Raw genomic sequence first — 19,811 nt, forward strand, 5'->3', positions numbered from 1 at the left:
ATTTTTCCTACAGTTTTACCCGTCATACAAGACTTTATGTGTATTTTTCACCCACTCACCTGTCAGTTGACCTACCCCTGTTTTCTGTGTACCTGTATGTTTTTGTATGTTTCTCATCTGGTTTCCTGTTTGTTGGTCTTGTCCTCTGCTTTTGATTTTTTTGCCCATCCTCCTTTCTAAATTATCAAGTCCAACCAATGTCCGATGTGTAACTCAATTTCCCCCTGTCTACCTCTGTCCTCTGTCTCACACAACAGTCTAAGGCTGTCGGTGACGTGTTGAACTACAAGCAGCTGGCAGCTCTGCCCAGGGTCAAAGCCATATATGACATCCAGCGGCCCGACATCATCCCTTATCAGGCTGACCACGCACACTCACACTTCTCAGATGACACTCTGGAGCGATACAGCTGTGGACAGGTACACACACACACACACACACACACACACACACACACACACACACACACACACACACACACACACACACACACACACACACAAACACATAAACACACACACAGATATAAGATACGAAAACTGTCTTCACTATGTAATGGCAGTCTTTTCTTTTTTTCTTTTTCAGTCATTGGGCTCTTTGTCGCCATACTCTCATGTAAGTGCTGTATAACAACAGTAAAGTTGATCTTGATGCAACTTTCTGCAACATCTAGAACACAGATTCTAAGAGATGTGCTTTTGTAGGGGCCAGACTCGGACATGCTGGATCACTTTGTTGTTAAAGGTTCTTGTCGCCATCATCATGTATCAAAGGGGTTGTGAGGAGTTTGAAAGTGATCCTGAAAAAGTCTCCCTTCTAGATATATGTCTGACTGTAATTCACAATTTAAAATGAGATTATCAGTGCTAATATTGCTGGTTACAGGTTATGTTAAATTGCTACTTTTTAGCTTCCAGTTCAGGTTGACCAGGACCAGATTGATTTACGGCAAGTCTAGGTCTCTATGACAACACCACGCCAGCTGACGAAGTTTAGTTGAGAGAAGAGATAAAACACAGAGATCAGGGTTTGTCTCTGCTGAAAACAATTTCTGTTATTAATTTTGTAGTGATGGTGGACACAGGAGCCTAACTGTCAGACAAAAAAGGACAGAAAAGCAGAAGAAAGATAAACGGGAGAGTGATACAGCCCAAGCTAAAGGCTAATTAGCCTTTAGCTGGGGCTGTATCACTCTATAACACAGGGACTAAACTGTTTGTAATAATGTTCATTCCAACCCACAGTCAGCAGTTATTCTGCAGTGGTCTGTTCAAACTTGAGAGTCTATCAATAAAATGAAGAGTGAGGTTATGTTAGCTCTGCTTGGAAGATGACTGGCAGGACATAGCTAACCAGGATTTACTAACGTTACACATTATAGACATGTCTTAGAGCACCAGACTGCCAGCTGTGCTAAATATAAACAGCTGCTAACCTACCTACAAACTGACAGTGTTTACTTGTTGTCATGTTAGCCTACAGATACATTGGAGCACCGGGCTACTGACAGCGGTACTATGTAGCCAGCAGCTACGTCTGCTAGATGTCACGTTTCAAACCGTAGCGCTACGTATCTGTACTGATAAGTCCGTTACCTTGGCGCGGTGTATCCAGTAAAAAGTTGTCTTGAACAAAGAAAATTTGTTTTGATCTGATTTCCATTTACCTCCGAAACAAACACATGCCCTTGCTGAAGGTAATTCACGACAGAGACTCCAGGCCACAAGGTGATGAGGGAGTGCAATTGAATTGATCCTCCTCATAGCAGCTTTCAAGTTTCATCTTGACTTACATAATACTACGTCAGTATCCTCTGCCCGGTGAAATATTTAGATTTTTAGAGAAATTTAGGGGGAAAAGATGATCCATCTCATTTGCTTGTTGAGAGCTATGCTACCTATTTCACTCAGTTCCCTAATCTATATGCTAAGCTAGCAAGCCTCATATCGAGCAAACTAACTTTAGAATAGAACTAATCTTTATATTCATTGTGGCAAAAATATTTAAAATGATATCTATTTCATCTCAAAATGTCAATCTAATCATTCAGTGTTTCTGCTTTGAAGGTAATTTGCCATATCACCCCAAATGAACTCTTTGTTGTCCTCAGAGTTCCTTCAGACTGCTCTGAACACACACACACACACATATGCACCTCCTAAGAATAATTGTGTAAACAAGTGTGTGTGTGGGTAGAAACATGTCTGTGCAGTAAGGAAACTTCCAGCTGCACAGGTTAATGTAGAGAATTAAGCTGCTTTTGATGTGATTAGATTTTAGTTTTGGAAAGAGTCTATACTGCACTTCGTAAATGAAGCTCATTACTCAAAGACAACCTTCCTCTTCCTCCTTCCCTCCCTCCTTCAGGATCTCTTGGATGGTGTTGAGTTAAGAACGAGGCGTTCCTCCAGCTCCGCCTTCACTGATTCTCCTGCACACAGTCGCCACGGAGGCTCCCCACTGCATTGTTATCTCCCTGGTAATGTGCCCACTCAAGCACTGACACACAGCGTCCTGCACACACACCTATACACAGAGAATATGAGGTCCCTGCAGTGGATCTTTGAGTGGGTGCAGCATGGAGCTGCAGGATTCATTGCAGCACCCCGGAAACACACATATAAACGCCCTCATACATGTTGTGTATCTGTGTGTCTTTCTGTTGGGTGTCTCGGCCTGTGCTGCTGCTCATGCTTTGGTGCTTTCTCTCACTGGGATTGGCTGCGCTGACTGCAGGCAGTGAGAGTGGCAGAAGTTCACCCTATTACAGTCAGCCAGAGCCCAGGTGTGCCACACCCACCACCTCCACCCTCCAACCCCCAAAGCATTTCCATGTTCCAGGTAGGCATCTGTGGTGATGATCTCAGACCTGTTTACTAACCTGGATCCCCCCCCGTCAAATAAAAACCAAGCATCCCCTCAAACGTTTACTCAGAGAGTAGGCTGGCTACACGCTGGACGACTTTACTGATTTACGACCAGATTTTTCTTCCACTTTAATCTGAGGAGTGTGGTCTCATTCAGGGCTTGTTGTAAATATTGTGCATTTGATGATCATGATTCTAGATTTGGGAGGCTGTGAATGAATATCCACATCAACCAATGAGAGAAGCAGATTGGGATGCGTCATCAACCTTATGTTACACCTCATGAGCATGGCAGCAAAGATAAACCTACTGTACCAAGAGCCAAGTGGAAGATTAAAAATGAGAAGTGTCTTGTGGCATTAGTTACACATCTTCTTTTTCTGCTGTGTCTGTTTAACTTCTGAATTCACATTTGATCATTCAAGTTTCTGTGAGATTTCATGTCTGGAGAATCATAACTCCAGACATTGACTGGGGTTATGACATGTCTGCTCCAGCAGACGCAGAATTGTTTTGTGTCTGTGATCCAAGGATCATCAAGTTAAAAAATGGTCAGACCTTTTTTGTGTATGGTCTCCCACAATGCTAAGATCGGTTAAAATCTAAAAGTCGTCTAATGTGTGGCTGGCCTTACTTTAGACATTAAGGCTTTCATTGAAGTAAAACCCAAACCCATAGATCCTGGTCATAGATCCACACTGCCTGCTCTCACAGCTGCAACTGAAACATGAGAATTTTGTGCCTTTACCTGCTTTAAAGGTCCCATATTATGCTCCTTTTCTGCAGTTTAATACGGAACATTGATGTCTTCATGAAATGGTAGTAACATGTTTTGGTCCAAAACGCCAATAAATCAAGCACAGCAGCATTGTTTCCAGGCTCTCATAGCCCCTCTGTTCAGAACAGTCTGATTTAGTGGGCGTGGCCTTCATATGTAAATGAGCCACCGCTGATACTGCCCCGCTCTTCCTTGTTTACTGAGAGCGGCGCCACGAGCTCTGAGTGCACAATGTTTAGAAAACAGAGAAGCTTGTTCACAGTGACCTTACAGGCTAAAACAACAGGCTAACTGCAGCTAAAGTTAGCATCATAAAGCTAACACAGAGACAGGGGGGACACTGAGGAAAAGCTCTTACATCTGCTCCACAGCACACAGCATTTAAAATACTCACATTTCCAGGGTCTAAGGTTTGTTGGCAGATGGTTGGTTGCGCCTGGATTCAGAACCAGTCTATTCCCTAGCCCTCTGTTGTACTGTCCAAAGTTGGAAAAGCAGTCGGCTGTAAAGTGACTAGCACACACATGCACAGTTTTACTGAGTGTTGCTGGCACATTTCTTTGATAAATGAACTCTAGCCACTAAGTCTTTTCTTCTTCTGAGATAGGGAGCTTGTGGATGGAACTATGTGGCTGTTTACAGCCAAAAACAAAGCAGTGATGGCTCTTCAACTTTGGCATTCTCCTACCTGCTGCTGGAATCTGCTCTGGTGGACAAATCAGGTCAGACTTGCTCCTGATTGGTCAAAAAAGGGAATCGCTGACGTCGGCAAATCCCCAAAATCCAAACAGCTCGTTTTAGGTCAGGATTTTACATTCACAAGCACTACTAAATACAGGTTTTGTGATTCAATATCACATTTTGTGGGCTGGGAGGAAAGCCAAAGACCCACAAATGTCACTAAAAGACTTAATTAAGTGATTTTTGCATAATATGGGACCTTTAAAACAGAGGGAACTTTTTATATTAGCAATTTGTTAAATAAGACAATAAAAGGAAAAACTTTACTTTTGTTTTGGGGAAACTGAGACTTGAAAATGTATTGATACATTAGCCAAATGGACAGTTGCACTGTAAAAATCTGAAATTTTAAGTGTTTTTGCCTTATTTAACTCGGTAAGCCACAAATAACTGGTCAGTCCAGAAAAATGTCTTATTTCAAGATATTTAAAGACAAAAGTGAGGTCTAAATTTCTTGTAATAAGTAAAAAAAATCTGCCAATGGAACAAGATAAAAGTTACTTGTATTAAGACATTCAAGTTAGCAAAGCAATTTTTTCTTATTCCTCTGGCAATTTTTTTAACTTATTACAAGCAATTCAGACCTCATGTTTGTCTTTATATAACTTGAAACAAGACATTTTTCTGGTCTAACCAGTTGAATGTGGCTCATATCAAGTCAAATAAGATAATTTTTACTTAAAAATAAGACAAAAACATTTGATAAGATTTCAGTTTTTTGCAGTGTACTGCACTGTTTGCAGTATATTTTGAAGTCATCTCCTATTTTTTATTTCCAATCACTCGTCTAAATAAGGACAAACCAGTTTTAATGTGCAGTAGATTCTCTCCTCAGTGTTCTCCAGTGAGGCTTCTGTGATTTGTGTCACTGATCTGCAGCTCTTGTGTAACATATGTGCACTTTAATCCAACAACTGATCCCAGTTCAGTTTATTTAAACATGCCATCACTCCCTAATTTTATCAAATCAAAGCCTCTCTGTCCCTTCACTTTGAAAAGCCTCTTCCTTTCACTGCAAGCTGTGTGCTTGGTCTTCCTCCATCCTCTCCTCCAGTCCATTTCTCACTGCGGATTCTCCCTCTCCCCGTCTTTTCTCCGGCTGCCAGCCCTGCGACAGCACTCCCTTCATGCTCCTCAACGCGGAGCGAAATGTATTTGGTGGACGCTTTTATCCAAAGTGCCTCACAATATCATGAGTGCATACAAATTTAGCTGCAAAGGCCTGTTGGGAGTCAAAGCTCTAACTTTGGCAGGGTTAGTGACACGCTCTGTTAAGTATTTGGAGGGATTAAAATGTGGTTTGCCTTATTTGTTAAGCAGCTAATAGCTGGAGTTATTTTCAGTTTACTGTAATTATTATGAAAGTGAATTACTGCACAGAATACTCCACCAAGGTGCAACTTGCTCCTCTTCCTCCCCTTGGTCTCTTTCTTCCTCCTCTCCATCCCGCCTCCTCTCCACCCTTCAACTGCTCTCCTCCCTCTTCTTTATTTCCCTGCCATCTGCTCCTCTTTCCAGTAATAAGCCTGTGACTGTGTATTAATCACCTCCCTGCACGTCAGTCAGGCTGTCTGGATGCACGGCGCTGTCTCCACCGTAGTAGTTTATTACCGGTGCTGTCAGCTTCATGGTTAAGGAGACTGTAAATGTACACAACTAATCCAGCAGGATGGGATGAATAAGAAAATCTACATTACGCCTGACTCCTCTCCTCTCCTTCTCTTGCTTTCTGTAACTCTGATTTGTTGTTGTTGTTGTTCCCAGCCTCTGAGGAAAGCAACATCTACAGGAAAGCCCCAATCTATAAGAGACAAGGTGAGTTGATTCCTCCCAGCGTTGTGCTCTCTACACCTTTTGTTTGCTCGTCTCCCTGTCAGGCTCCCGGTGGTTGTGTACTGTCTTCAGTCAGAGAGAAGATCTGAGCTAAATCTCAATAACAGTTCCGGTCTGTTTCACATCTGGTGCTTCTGATAGCATTGAGTCGTCCTCTTCAGCTCCTCTCAAATGGAAGTACTCACAGGAAGTCAAAGTGTTTCCTCTGCAGGCCTGTGCAGGCTGGATGCAGCTGTAGTTTATCAATGACCATTTTGTTGAGTGCCACTGGATAAATCTGAGGGGGGATTGTTGCAAATATTATCTTTTATTTTGCTTTCAGCTGCCTGAGCACGAATTGGGCCTTTGCCCTTGTCTAAGAGGCTCTGTCAAGACTGAAACTTGCAAGGGCACTCAAACTCCAGTACTGTAGAGATCTATAGTTTATTTGAAGAGTCAGACTTACTGTGTGCTCTGAGTTTTTCCTGATTTTGTGACTTTCTCTCCCTCTATATAGAAGAGCTCTATGGTGTCAGACTGGAGATTGAATATGGCTGTTTTCCAACCTGCAGTATACCAAAAATCCCTAGATGTCCTACTGATCCAGGAAAATTTCTCAATATGCCAGCCCATATAAACTAGTAATTTACTTTCTAAACCATACATGGATTATATAGAGGGGTTATCAGGCTACGTCAGCATAAAGATGCACACACATCTCGACCGCAGAAGCAGCATTTAGCTCCATTCATTCAGATGAGTTAGTGTTTTTTAAACACTAAATTCAACCTGTTAGAAGCATCAAAATGTATGGTTGTTCTGTGGACAGCTGTCAAAAACAATACTACTCAATAGAGGCAACTTCTGTCAAGTTTTGACTGTTACAGCGCAACCGGTGTTTCGGTGTTAATAGCAACCATGCTAACTGGTGACTTTCAGCTGACGGCAGCAGTGATCAACAGCTGAGAGTCACCAGTTAGCATGGTCACACTTTACACTGAAACACCAGCAACGTCTGCGTGTGTGTAATTAAATGTGTATTCTTTATCCAACCTCAGTTAACCAGGTTTGACTGCAAACAAGCAATAATAACTGCTGATACTCAAAATACAGATTTGACTTTGCTTATTTAATGAAAAAGTTGGTTTGGGGCTGAGGTTCTGACCAAACATGGACTCAATATGGACAGTAAATAATGAGTGAACTTATAAATTATGATTAACAGAAACAGATTTTATGACCAAAGTAAAATTAGGGAATATTATGAAACAATGTTTCCATCCTGGTATGTCACTGTCTGATAAGTGTCCATGGATAATGCAGTCATGAGCATCGAGTGAAAGTTGTGTTTCCTCTCTGGGTACACGCTAAGTTTCTCTGCTAAAAACATCTTTCCACCTATTATCTGTCCACTTGCTGATCTCTTCTGTCCACTCACTGCTATTTCACAAACCTGGGAGCATTTTACCGTATTAAGTTAAAAAATGTGTTTTTTGATGGTCAACTCCTCCACATCGTGTGACAAACCATTATACTCCACAGTGCCTCTGCACCCAATTTGGGCGCGCATCTGCCGTTGTTCATAAACAAATGATCCCTCTATAGAAGTGGTTTTTACATCAGCTCTAAAAATAAAAATCCCTTCCAGGTTTATTTTCAGTAAATGACGTATCTTTTGGTGTAAGATAAGAAATCAAGTATATTGATTCTACTATGATATGATTAACCAAATAACTAAGTGCCGAGATCTGCCAATATTATGTTTTGTACATTTATAATAAAGGCAAAAAACATCATCTGTAGCTCCGCTTTCTGAGACTGGAAACCAGAAAAATAAACTACAAAACACATCCGACAGAACAGTCATACTACATACTACATGCAAAAGCAGTAGGTAGTATGCAGTGCCTACTACACACTATTCATTCACATGTAGTATGTGAAAGGCAGTTTGGAAAACAGTCAATGTCTTGTTTACTTCAAAGGTTTTTGTTTGCAAATGTAGTAAACCCAAAAAGAAACTTCAGTTATCAGCAGATAGTTAAAGCTCCAATGCAGAACTTTTTTTATCGTGTTGATTCTGGTGTCCCTGATGAAAAAGTGGTACCTATAACCTATTTGTCACTCTTTCTTTACTCATGTATATTGTGTTAACGACTAAAACTAGCATCATTCAAACAGTTTAACAGCGTGGAAAATAGAAAAATAGGCTGGTTGAGAAGTGTGCAGTTAACAGGTTTGGTAACACTTACCCTGCTGAAATGTTTATAGGCATTAACAGTCAAGATAACTTAAAAGTCTTTTAACTGATGTCTTTTGCTTTGAGGGATCATCAAGAGTCTTAATTTTAGTCTTTTCCATAACTAGTTGAAACCTCCCCTGAGGAGCTCAAAGGCTCTTTAGAAACTGGTTTGCAGAATCTGAGGAAAGTGATTTATCTGATACTCATCCTCAACACGACTAAACCAAAAATAAAGCAGAAGATGTCAAGAAATGAAACACTTAATCCAAAAAACAGCCCGTTTGATAAGCTTGTGACAGCTTCCTCGTCAGGTTGTTTTTTTTATGTGCCGCCCACAGAAACACCTGATCAGAAACACCTGAGATGGAGGAAGAGAAGAGTAGGAGACAGAAACAAAAACAAACCCACGAGTGCTGTGACACACACACACACACACACACACACACACACACACACACACACACACACACACACACACACACACACACACACACACACACACACACACACACACACACACACACACTGAGTATGAGCAGGCCCACAGGTAACAGATATCTCACTGATAGTTCAGCTCTGTGCAGTTTTAACAACCCAAAATTCATCAAACCACCTTTTAAAGCAGTGTTCTTTCTACTTTTGCAATAAAAATAAAAAATATATAAGTAAAAGTCAGTAGTGTTACTAAAGCTAACATATCATATATCATTTATCATTTATAGCCTAAGCCAAAAACTTCAATCCACATTACTTTCTAATCCTATGTAATGGTACAGTCCTGTGTATTGTTTTCTGTCACAGTCATGCAGTCAGGGTTAGCTGCCCACATATAAAAACAGTGATCCCCAGCTTCATGGTACCTCATGCAGAAATGATTCAATTTGAAGAGATTTTATATTAAAAATGAAAATGCATGGATTATTACTTTGTATTGTGAGCAACTCTAAATTATTATGTGAATACGGAAAAAGAGAGGTGGATTGTTGCATCCCTTGTTAAGTCTCTGGTGTTCGCATAACATCCCTCGTAATCTCTTGAATCCCCTCAGAAATAAATAAATAAGTAAAAAAAAAAAAACTTCCTCTAAGCTCTCTGCAGCTAAAATAAACCAGACCAAACAGGGACAAGGACTCCAGCAGCAACCTTTAATAGCTGCAGCCATCATAGACCAGATTATAGATTCCATTGATGTTTCAAGAGGTGAAGTAAAACCGCAAGCTGCGCTGCCAATTACTCCGAGAGTGGAGATGATCCATCAGCGCTCGGGATGGCGGGTCGGACAGAGTTACAGTTCCTCAGAAACACCTCTGGATGATTTACGCTGAGCTACAAAGTGCTGACAAACCTCCTCTCTCCTCTCAGTCTGGGACGGCCGACTAAAGAATTTAAATGTGCGGCATGAATCATTCATACAGCAGTTATTATATAAAAGTACTATCATCATACACATAAACTGTTTGTACAACCATATTATTTGTCATAATAAAACCTGGCTGCACCTTCAAACAAGCTTTTTAGGTGTGTAATGTTAAACCAAGCAAGTGTGCATAGTTCTTTAATACTGAATGGTCATGTCACAGTGTCGTTTCTAGTGTGTTTTACTTCTTGTGTTTCCAGTGCTTTGAAGGTTAACATAGGCCTATCCTCCAAAAGAGGGAGCAAAACACTTTTTTGTTTGTTTGTTTTTGATTAGTGCCTGTTTGAAATGTTAAAAGCCATATTCATTCTAGGGATAGGTCATGATTTTCGAGTCCAAATATTGATTTGTCATTTTGTTTTGAAAAAAAATCTCATCCTAGAAACTCAATTTCCATTGTTTGACCAGTTCCCAGTTGTATTGCCCTGTTCCCACCAGACGGTGGCTGTAGCGTGTGTTGCTAACCAGGTTAAATAACAGAAAAAGAATGCTAACCACTCCGTCAATTAGCAAATACTGCTCAGTTGGGTTTTTGCTCCCAGAAAGTCAACACCAATAGTTTGCTTTCTTGGTACACATTTGAGACAAAATTGGGATTTTGTGCTCAACTTTTTCTTCACACAGTTGCCTGTTTTTTGTTTGGTTTTAATATTAAGTGTCCTTTTGCTTTCCACCCCGCAACCAAATTTTCAAACCTATATGTGCTACATCTATTCATATGTTGAAAAAAAAAAAAAAAACACCTGAATCTGCCTGTAAATTGCTCAAAATGATCCTTTTCAAAATATAACATGATCTCTATGAGATTGACTCAAGATCTTGTTAAAATAATGAGATCATCACATTGAAATCTTTCAACCTGTTCATGACATGTTGGACATGGGGCTTAGAACGCTAAGGTCTGCCTTGACAGCAGCTGAATTAAAGTGTTTCAGACAGAGGCACATCGTGTATATCTGAGGAGGTTATTGGAGGAAAAAGATTTGTGGTGGTGTGGCCCCTGAGGTAGTGAAGTAGCCAAAATTTCTCCAACTGGACACTGATTCCTCAAAAAGTGAAGATTGTCATCTTTAAATCAATGACATTTTTCTGCCTAAACATGCTCAGTGACAGTCGTTGTGTGTAATCACCTTCTCTGTAATTTCAGACAAGCAGTCAGAGATCGGGTGTTAATCATACCTTTCAGAGCTAAGGCAGACATTTTCTATTATAGAAAATATGAATTTACTGATGCAAGATCATAACGTCCTTATCGTATCTTTGATACACAGAAGTTATAACAGGAGATTAATTCTGTTTTGGCTTGAATTAGTTCATCCACAAATCAATCCCACTGTGATCTTGGGCACTTTACACCAACTTCACCTTTGACCACCCTTCACTTCCCCATCCAAAAATAAGTCAGACAGTCATCATGTATCAGCTTTCACTCAGACATTTAGCAAGATAAGAAGCATTTATTGTATTTAACATAGTTCATATTCCCTCATCATTGCTTCCAACAGTCATGTATCAAATCCCATCACATTCTGTCTGACCTCCTTTTCCTTCATTTTCCCCTCTTTGTCTTTATGCATCTCCTCTCCTTCGTCCCCCTGCTGTGCTTTCCTATCTCTGTAAGTAAATGCACTCCTCTTTGTCTGTTGTTTTCTGCATACTGACACAGACAGATTTCTTCCCAAAAAGCAAGACTGACTACAGACAGCATCAATTGTGTTCCAGCAAAACGTGTTTCAGAGTTCTCCTATTTCTTGATGATTGAAAATTCCCTCTGAGCACATTTTTGTTGCTTCATGTGCCTAATTAAGTTAAAAAATAAACAGGATAGGGATTTGTGATTTGATTAAAAAACAACCTAAAATTTCTCATTTCTGATTTTCTTTTCTTGGTTTAGATCTCTACGCCTCCCCAACAGTAAATAAGAGTAAAACCAACGAGAATCTCCTCAACTCTAGCCGCCTTTCCACCTCGAACTGTAACAACATCTATCACCCAGACTCCAACTACTACCCATATACTGGCTCTCCAAAAGGTACTTTTTTTCTGAAGCGTACGTTTCTGTGTTTACACCAGATGCAACAACTCACTCTTTCGCTCCCTCTCACTAGTCTCCAGGGTACGGAGGTTTTCATCTGGAGGAGAAGAGGATGGATGGAATCACAACATAAACAAGGTGAGAGAGAGACCATCTCCCGCTTTCCTCTCCAATATATTTCCAGTGTAAGTGTAAATATTTAATGAACCAGTTAATTAAATGCTCCTTTTCAGCCTCGTCCACTGGACATGATTCTGTCCTTCTCTCACCTCACCCCACTTTATTTCAGAGAAACAACATTCGCTTATTTCCATTATAATACTAAATCTTTCTTTATTTTTGTTTTACTGTTATTTCTTTGCACCTTTGTCTCCCCTACCCTGCAGGGCATTGGCAGGCTGATCCTGAAGGAGGAGATGAAGGCTCGGTCAGGTTGTTACGATAATGACCCATGGGGGAGCAGACGTAGTTCCCGCTGTAGCAGCAAGGAAGCGCTGAACAGTCTGGGATTCACCTCTCTCAACGGCTGTAAGTCTGTTTTCAGTGTTTGTTCTGTCCCCTCTAAAATCTCCTGTCAGGTTGTTAATGCTGGTTGAATCTGTAGTAGCTTGAAGGCTTAAACCATAGTCTGATTTTAGTTATGGTGGTGGTGATGGTTAGGCTTTGGAGCCAAATGAAAGAAGATAGAGTCTGAGTATATTCACCTTTAAAGGAGAGGGGATGTGTGAGTTTTGTTGGCTCAAGACTCACAACAAGCCTCAGTGGGGGAGTTTCCCACCTCTGTATTAACTCTCCCATTGATCCCATTCCTCATTTCATTCAGCACATGTGGGGGTGTAACAAAGATGGAGGGACTCAGAGAGAGCAGGAAAGAGATTGTTTAGGTGGAGGTCAAATGGGAATAAAAGACAAGGTGTTACAACAAGAGACAGAGAGGAAGAGTGGACGAGATAAGAGTGAATTAAACTTAAAAGAAGGACCGAGGAGGGAGAGTGAAGAGCAAAAGCAATTTGAAGCTGTTCACAGAAGATGTACAACATGAAGCTTGGAGGTAAATCAGGGTCAGGGAGCTGCAGGGAGATGAGCTACGTGCACGGGGAGGTCAAACAGAGAGGGGTGTGCATAATGTTGGTGTTCAGTGCTGCGTAATCACTTTGGCTTCAGAGTGTCTGGTATTACACCGATTAGAAAACACAGAGAGGGGAGCTCACCTGTTCTTCAGATGAGGCCAGTACCAAACTGAGATGTCCACTTTGTTATAAAAGTTACATAAACTCCAGCTCTGTCATTGTCTTTATTTACTCTAACTGGTTCTAGTGATGTTTTTTAGCCAAAGGGGTACAGGAACTGGACAGTCTACTGGACATACTGAATAAAGCAAAAACATCTTTAGATTGTTTAACTTTTGTGATCCTTTCCCCCTTTTCTTAACACACACATAGGTAGTTTTCACTGAGCAAGTGACTGTATGATGGGTAGAAAAGAATTCTGATGATAAATTTTATGTGAGAAATAAAATTCCCAGCCTGTCAAACAAGCTGGGGTATCTCACATGAAGATAACCGAGCCCACAGATCATTAATATTCAAGATTGCAGTGGGTGGACGACGTACACATATGCATTTTTAAAACCAGTGGCCTGATGCTGCACGGCCTGAGCTACTCCATATTTTATACGATGTGTAGATCTTCATCGTGATTTGTCTGTAAATTGATGCTGTCAGAGCATTCCTTCAACAGCTGATGTTTTATGGATGTGCAACAACAGCTGGTCTTCTGTTTTCTCCTTCCTTTATAATGTCTTTGCATCTACTGTGGCTGCTATGTCTGTGACAGAATTCATCCTGTATATTTTTATTCTTTAACAGCATTCTCATCCTTTTAAGAAACATAAGTTGATGAATTCCAGCTGTTCTGCCGGCTGATTTAAAACTTTCTTCTTTACAGACTTTTAACCAAGTATCTACTAAGGTCATTAACTGCCCATTTACCAATGAAAAAGCAGAAGTTCCCAAAACTGTTTCTAAAACTTCCTGTTAGGCATTGAGTCTGATTTTTAGGATGTCTTGTGGATGTTTGACTCAGTTGTTTGTCAAACATTCATACACAGAACTGTTGAGTCTTCCTGATGATATTACCACTTATACATTTGTGGTAAATATTAGACTGATCTATAATTTAGGGAAGCACTCAGTCATGATATTGTTAAAAGTATCTTCAAATACTTTAAATCAAGCATTGAGTCTAATGGGGGGATTGTAATTGACAAGATTTTGTCAATACCGATGCCCTTATCATTTCTGCTTAGTGATGTGATTCTTTATCGATTCCCTTATCAATTCCTGTTGTGAATTTCCTTGGTACACAAAGTAGCTTTACAGGTTTTCTGTTTCAACATTTGATTGAGTTTATACTGTAAGTTAATAAAATGTAATTGGTCCCTGAGTCTGTATATTTCTGGGCATAATTCTACAGAAACAGGTAGAAATTGCACACAATGTGACGTTGATGTACTGTGTTGTAATATATTGATAATTCAAGTAGGCCATCTAGTGTCTCAAAGTGGTTATAGCAATGGTTTAAGTTGTTTGGAAGCTTCCCATAGTTATGAAGTCAGCCATGAGCCTTTCAATTGCCTGTTAGCTTTTGACATTTGAAATTCTCAGTATTATTTACAAAGAGTTGATGTGATATGTTTCTGTGATGAAAGTTGAAATTCTATTCTCTATTCTGAAGCTGAAGTTATACTGATGTATGCTAACTGCTAGCATATCAATGCAGTTTCCCATATACGTTAGCATATCAATGCAGCGCTGTTTTGTTATTTTGGTAAATAAGGTGATTTATACCATTTCAAATCTACTGAATATGAATCTCCTGAGAGAGAGAGTAATGTACATTTCTTTATGAAGTCAGTTCTTCAGTAAAACTTCAAGCTGAAAATCTTGAATAAGAGTTTTCTGGGGAAATATTAGCTAACTGCTAAGCTAAGATAGCTGCAGCAGACTAGTCTATGTAAGGCCCGGCGGCTCTGGCACAATGTAAAGAATTGATAAGCGGATCATTAAGCACAAAGGCTAACAATATCGATGGATTGAAATATTTCTTATTAATTCTCAACAGGAACTGGTTTTCGATTCCCATCCCTAGTCTGAAGTAGACCACAGTTACCGAGTTGTGTGGCCCAAGGCAGCAACTTCAGATCTTCAGGTGTTTCTATATTCCAGGCTGTTGAGATGAAAAAAGTTTAATCTATTATCCTGTGTGTTTTTTTACCTGTTTACCCCTGTCCTTCCCTCCTCCTCCCCCTCCTCCTCCTCTTCTCTGTCCCTCAGCTCCCAGATCGCTCCACAGTGTAGACAGTGGTGAGTGGTCCATCACTTTGTTTTGATCCCTGAAGTCGACTCAAGGGGACGTTGACACAGCAGCCCATCCTCCATCTGATCTCCTCTGCCTTTTTCACTATTGCTGGGACAGAGGCAGAGAATGGGAGATTGTTATCAGCTCAAACACACACACACACACACACACACACACCTACACACACTTCCTGTCTTGGGTTTTAGGTGGGAAGATAAATGGGCTTTGGCTCAGGTCTGTATTTATCAGCTTTTCTTCAGCAGCAGAACTTATCCAGGATCACAGACTTTGATCTCTTCAGCCATCTGTTTCACAAACTGCACTTCCACACTTTCATTGATAAGAAATAAGTGTTTACAGACACTACATCACCCACACTTTGCCTTGGGATCTCATCTTTGAAGCTCAACTTTGTCAAGTGTATGTGGTTTGTGATGTACTTTCTCTTTTATCTTTACCATTTCTCCCATATGAAACAAAAACTGTTCTGAACATGTGAAAAACGCTTCATAACCTTGGCTGTGAATATTAGATGACAGCTTTAATCACTGGCCTGCACTGACACTCCAGATGTTGATTAATAGAATATTTAAGTTGACCCTTTTTGTCCCACTCTGATGAAACAATCCTATTTCTGACACCCACAACATGAATTATCTATGATACTGTTTCTTATTTCTTGTAGTGAGAAAGGAAGGGGCGAGGGGGTGTAAAAATGAAGAGCTCATCAAAGTTTTGCATCTCGCAGTGGCCAGAAATCTGCTGCATCATGCTGTTTGCTCTTTGACATCTCTGTGTAATGAAATCACACTGAGCACCAAAGTGAACAAGAGGAAGAGAAAAAGAGACTTGACAGAGGAAGAAAGCAGGAAAAGGGAGGGGGTGTGACGAAGGACTTAAAAAGAATGAATAATGAAGCCAAGAATAAAGAATGAAGTTAGTGAGAGTTGCCAGGAGTTACTGAGACTCAGTGTGACTCTATCGCCCTCTGCTGTTTCAGCTCCCGCAGTACACATTAAGATGGCAGTTACCAGAGACCTGTCACATGTGTTACATGGAGTTCACATTAAAGTTGATCATAGAAAAGTGCAGCAGATATAATATCCCAGTCTTCAAACATGTCTGCTTGCCATACGGTGTATTTCTGTAGGTAGATTTGTTGCACTTCTGATTTTATAGCTGCGTTTCAGTGCAGAACACATCACAAATTCATTATTTGATACGTGATGCATCACATTTGGGATCATCTGTGTAGCTCTTACACCTCTGCTGGTGCTTGTGCTGGATTCACAAGGATACTGACACACTGCATGTGTTTGTATTGTTTTGCATAATTTGTGTTTATTCATGGTAATGTGTTTGTGTTTGTTCTTCCAGACTCATACTTTGCCAAATCGTCCTCATTGCCAGGCTATGGCAGAAATGGAATAAACAGGGTGAGCAACCACGATAAATGGATGTGTGTGAGTGTGTCATTGTGACTAAACTGTAAGCTAAAGCAAAGTCCTTCATCCTCCTCTGCATCTGCAAAACTCATTAGGATCAGTTTGCTTCTTAGTAAAATGGACAAAGTATTGTTTTGTTAGTGAGTGCGATACCGACTGATATGACTGTGAGCAGGTACTTTTTTTTAAAGGTTCTGTCTGCTTTGCTTAGTTGTTTTTCTCTGTCAAAATAATGAAACAGCTCTTAACATCATTATCTACGTTTGTTAAGAAATGCTCTCATTGTGTTCTGGCAGCCTGGGAGTGCCGGTGCAGACTATTACCAGTATGACAGCAACAATGCAGTGAACTGGCAGATCAGAGGTAACCCGATTTCACAGGTTAAATCTCTCTGATCCCTACTTATGCACCTTGACTGATAGTGTTTTCTCTTCTTTCTTTCTTTCCTTTCAGAATACAAGGTAAGATGGCCTCACCAAAGCTTTCTAAACACAGTGGGTTAAAGATGAGGGTGATGTGTTGCTTGTTTCAAAGTTCCTATTGAATGGTGTCTCTGTCTCGCTCAGCAACACCCACTTCTCTCTGTTATAGCTGTGAAACTGTCTGACTCATTGTATCGACAGCAAAGTGAAACAAACAGACAGACAGACAGAAAGGGTAATGACATGGAGGGACTGTAAGATGAGTGAGACAAGACATATTCTATGTGTGAATTAAACCTCCCGGCGGATATTTCTTGTGTTGTTTTCTTCAACAAAGCTTAGAATATCAGAGAGCTCAGCATCTCTCTTTTGAAACTTGGTAAAAGCTAACACCTTATATACTGACATACTACCAATGAATTTATATCCCTTAATCCCTGTTGATCTTTTTTTCCTAGCTTTAAACAAACATTCACCATACTGTATATGGTCCATACACGTAACAGCAGAGAGTTAGAAACCATTTAGGAAAAGTGTATCTGTTGAAAATAGATTCAAATATTCATTGGGTCACTGTCACTTCAGGCCACTTGAGGGCGGCAGAGATATTTTTTCAGTCACCATAGCAAATTTATTAGTGTATATTTTCTGTTGTGGCAGAATACTTTTCTACACATTGTTTTTGTATACCTGTTTCAGATCTACCCATATGAAGCCCTAGTTGTGTCAGTGAGAAGGCAGCAGCGTCTTCCAAGTGATGTGGACCGAGCCAGGCTGGAGGTGACCTGTCACACATTATGAATTTTTAACAACACATACACTCGACTAACTGTAACCAACAGTCCTCAGTGACATAATGAGTAGAAAAAAACTACTGCAAAGTGTAGTTGATCTTAAATTTATATTCATCATGTAGATTGTTTTCCACAATACAAAAGTTTTTGCTGGTATTTGGATAGAAAATGGTTCAGTATAATGGGAAGTCTTGAGCACTCCAATTTTTTCAGTCTTTATTCTTTGAGTTTTAAGGCATTCTTTGACTAGAATAACTGAGGTTATCAGCAAGTACCTTTCTCTGGCTTCAAATCTCTAAAATCATTGTATCTCTTCTCTCTCCTCAGCGTCATCTCTCACCAGACGAGTTCTACAGAGTCTTTGGTATGGCCATGTCTGATTTTGATCACCTCGCCCAGTGGAAAAAGAATGAACTGAAGAAACAGGTCAGACTCTTCTGAGAAAATCGTGTCATCCTCATGCTGGTCCACTACCACCAGCAGTGCACTCTGAAGAGAAGCCACCAAAGAAAGACCTGCTCTGTTAGTCTGACAGGAAATGGCTTTGGTCAACATCCATCCTTACCTGTCTTGAGCAGAGCGGCCTGATCTCAGAGTACTTAAACTCAAGACGTACCTGGACTTCTGAAGCCATACATAAGGAGTGAGCCATCGGGCCAGAAGTCAAAGAAAACTGTGAGAGCAGGAAGACTTCCTGACCACACAGATGAGCAGTACTGGAATAGGAACAGAGTTGATGAGCAGAGGGAATAATTGGCTGATTCTCCTCTCCAACCAGCAGATGGCAGTGTGTTTGCAATAGCATTAGCAGGTCAGGTGGGGTGGAAGCTGGAGTACTCGGTAGCAGACTGAGGATCTGCCACGCTGAGTCAAACATAAATTCATGCAGAAAGTGACAGGCATGGATTTGAAGAGGGATTTTGCTGCCTGAAAGACAGACTGACATGTTTCTAAAGAATCCACGTTTTGTCCTCCAGACATGAGCTGACAGAAATATCATTTCAACATTACCGTTTTATAAACATGACAAACATATCCTGTTTTTACAATGTGTTGATACTGAATCCAAAGGTTGTCTTCTTTTTGTTGCTCTGGCATGTGTTTGGTTTGATGTCAGTTTCTCTGAAGCCATATCAGTATTGAGGTTCTTCTTTGACATGAACAGAATGTGAGCTCTCTGAGGTGGAAATATGATTTGGGGTAGGAGGATCAGTCAGAGCTCAGAGGTCAGAGATGTTCTTCAAATGTTTAAATCAGGTTTAAGTGCTACCCACACTTTAAGATTGTTTTTCTTGTTTGCTTGAAGGAATTTGAAATCAAAATTTGTGTGTGTGTGTGTGTGTGTGTGTGTGTGTGTGTGTGTGTGTGTGTGTGTGTGTGTGTGTGATTGCAGCAAATTAATAATACAAGATTTTTTGTGAATAATTAAAAGTAATTTTAAATTTTAGACAGCAATTATGAAAGAAGAGGTAAAAAGAGAAGAGAAAAGTGTATTCAGAAAATAATTCTTGGAAAGTGTAATTAGGAAACAGCTTGTCTTAACTTAAAAGGATGGAAAAGTAGCTGAATGTGTTTTTTATCGGGATACAAAGGGGGAATAATGTTTCCTGCTGCTGTCAGAACCGAAACTCCCAGGTGTGTGTGTATCTGCAAGTTTCAAATGAAAATATTTAAAGTATGCAAATGTAGATGTAGATTACTACAGTACTACTGACTCACTCCTGAATAAATGCTTTAACTAATTTTTGTTCTTAAGCGTTTTCTGTCTTAGTAAAATACACAATAATTGGCTCTGATAAGAGAGGTTCTTTGCAGTATGTCTGGAAATGTTTGACTTAGCTTGAAAATTAATTCTAAACATGTAATTTGAAATATTACAACAAAATTATTCCAAATAG

General features: G+C 40.2%; 1 protein-coding gene across 4 annotated transcripts in view; it reads left to right on the forward strand.

The window, feature by feature from the left end:
- Positions 1–19,640, forward strand: part of LOC141791337 (actin-binding LIM protein 3-like) — a 52,773-nt gene extending 33,133 nt beyond the window's left edge. The window contains exons 10-23 of one of the 4 annotated variants that reach the window (XM_074671705.1): positions 258–419; positions 586–615; positions 2,368–2,479; positions 2,737–2,841; positions 6,151–6,201; positions 11,752–11,889; positions 11,966–12,030; positions 12,279–12,420; positions 15,228–15,257; positions 16,630–16,688; positions 16,994–17,060; positions 17,151–17,158; positions 17,819–17,899; positions 18,241–19,640. In XM_074671705.1, the coding sequence (XP_074527806.1) occupies positions 258–419; positions 586–615; positions 2,368–2,479; positions 2,737–2,841; positions 6,151–6,201; positions 11,752–11,889; positions 11,966–12,030; positions 12,279–12,420; positions 15,228–15,257; positions 16,630–16,688; positions 16,994–17,060; positions 17,151–17,158; positions 17,819–17,899; positions 18,241–18,354 (1,164 nt within the window). In that variant the 3' untranslated portion in view covers positions 18,355–19,640. The other 3 variants (XM_074671702.1, XM_074671704.1, XM_074671703.1) reach the window with 3 other exon arrangements.
- The last annotated feature ends 171 nt before the right edge of the window (positions 19,641–19,811 follow it).

Source organism: Halichoeres trimaculatus, unplaced genomic scaffold, assembly GCF_033239565.1.
Source record: "Halichoeres trimaculatus isolate MK-OKI-2021-1 unplaced genomic scaffold, fHalTri1.1 fHalTri1_scaffold_6, whole genome shotgun sequence".
Lineage (NCBI taxonomy): Eukaryota > Metazoa > Chordata > Actinopteri > Labriformes > Labridae > Halichoeres > Halichoeres trimaculatus.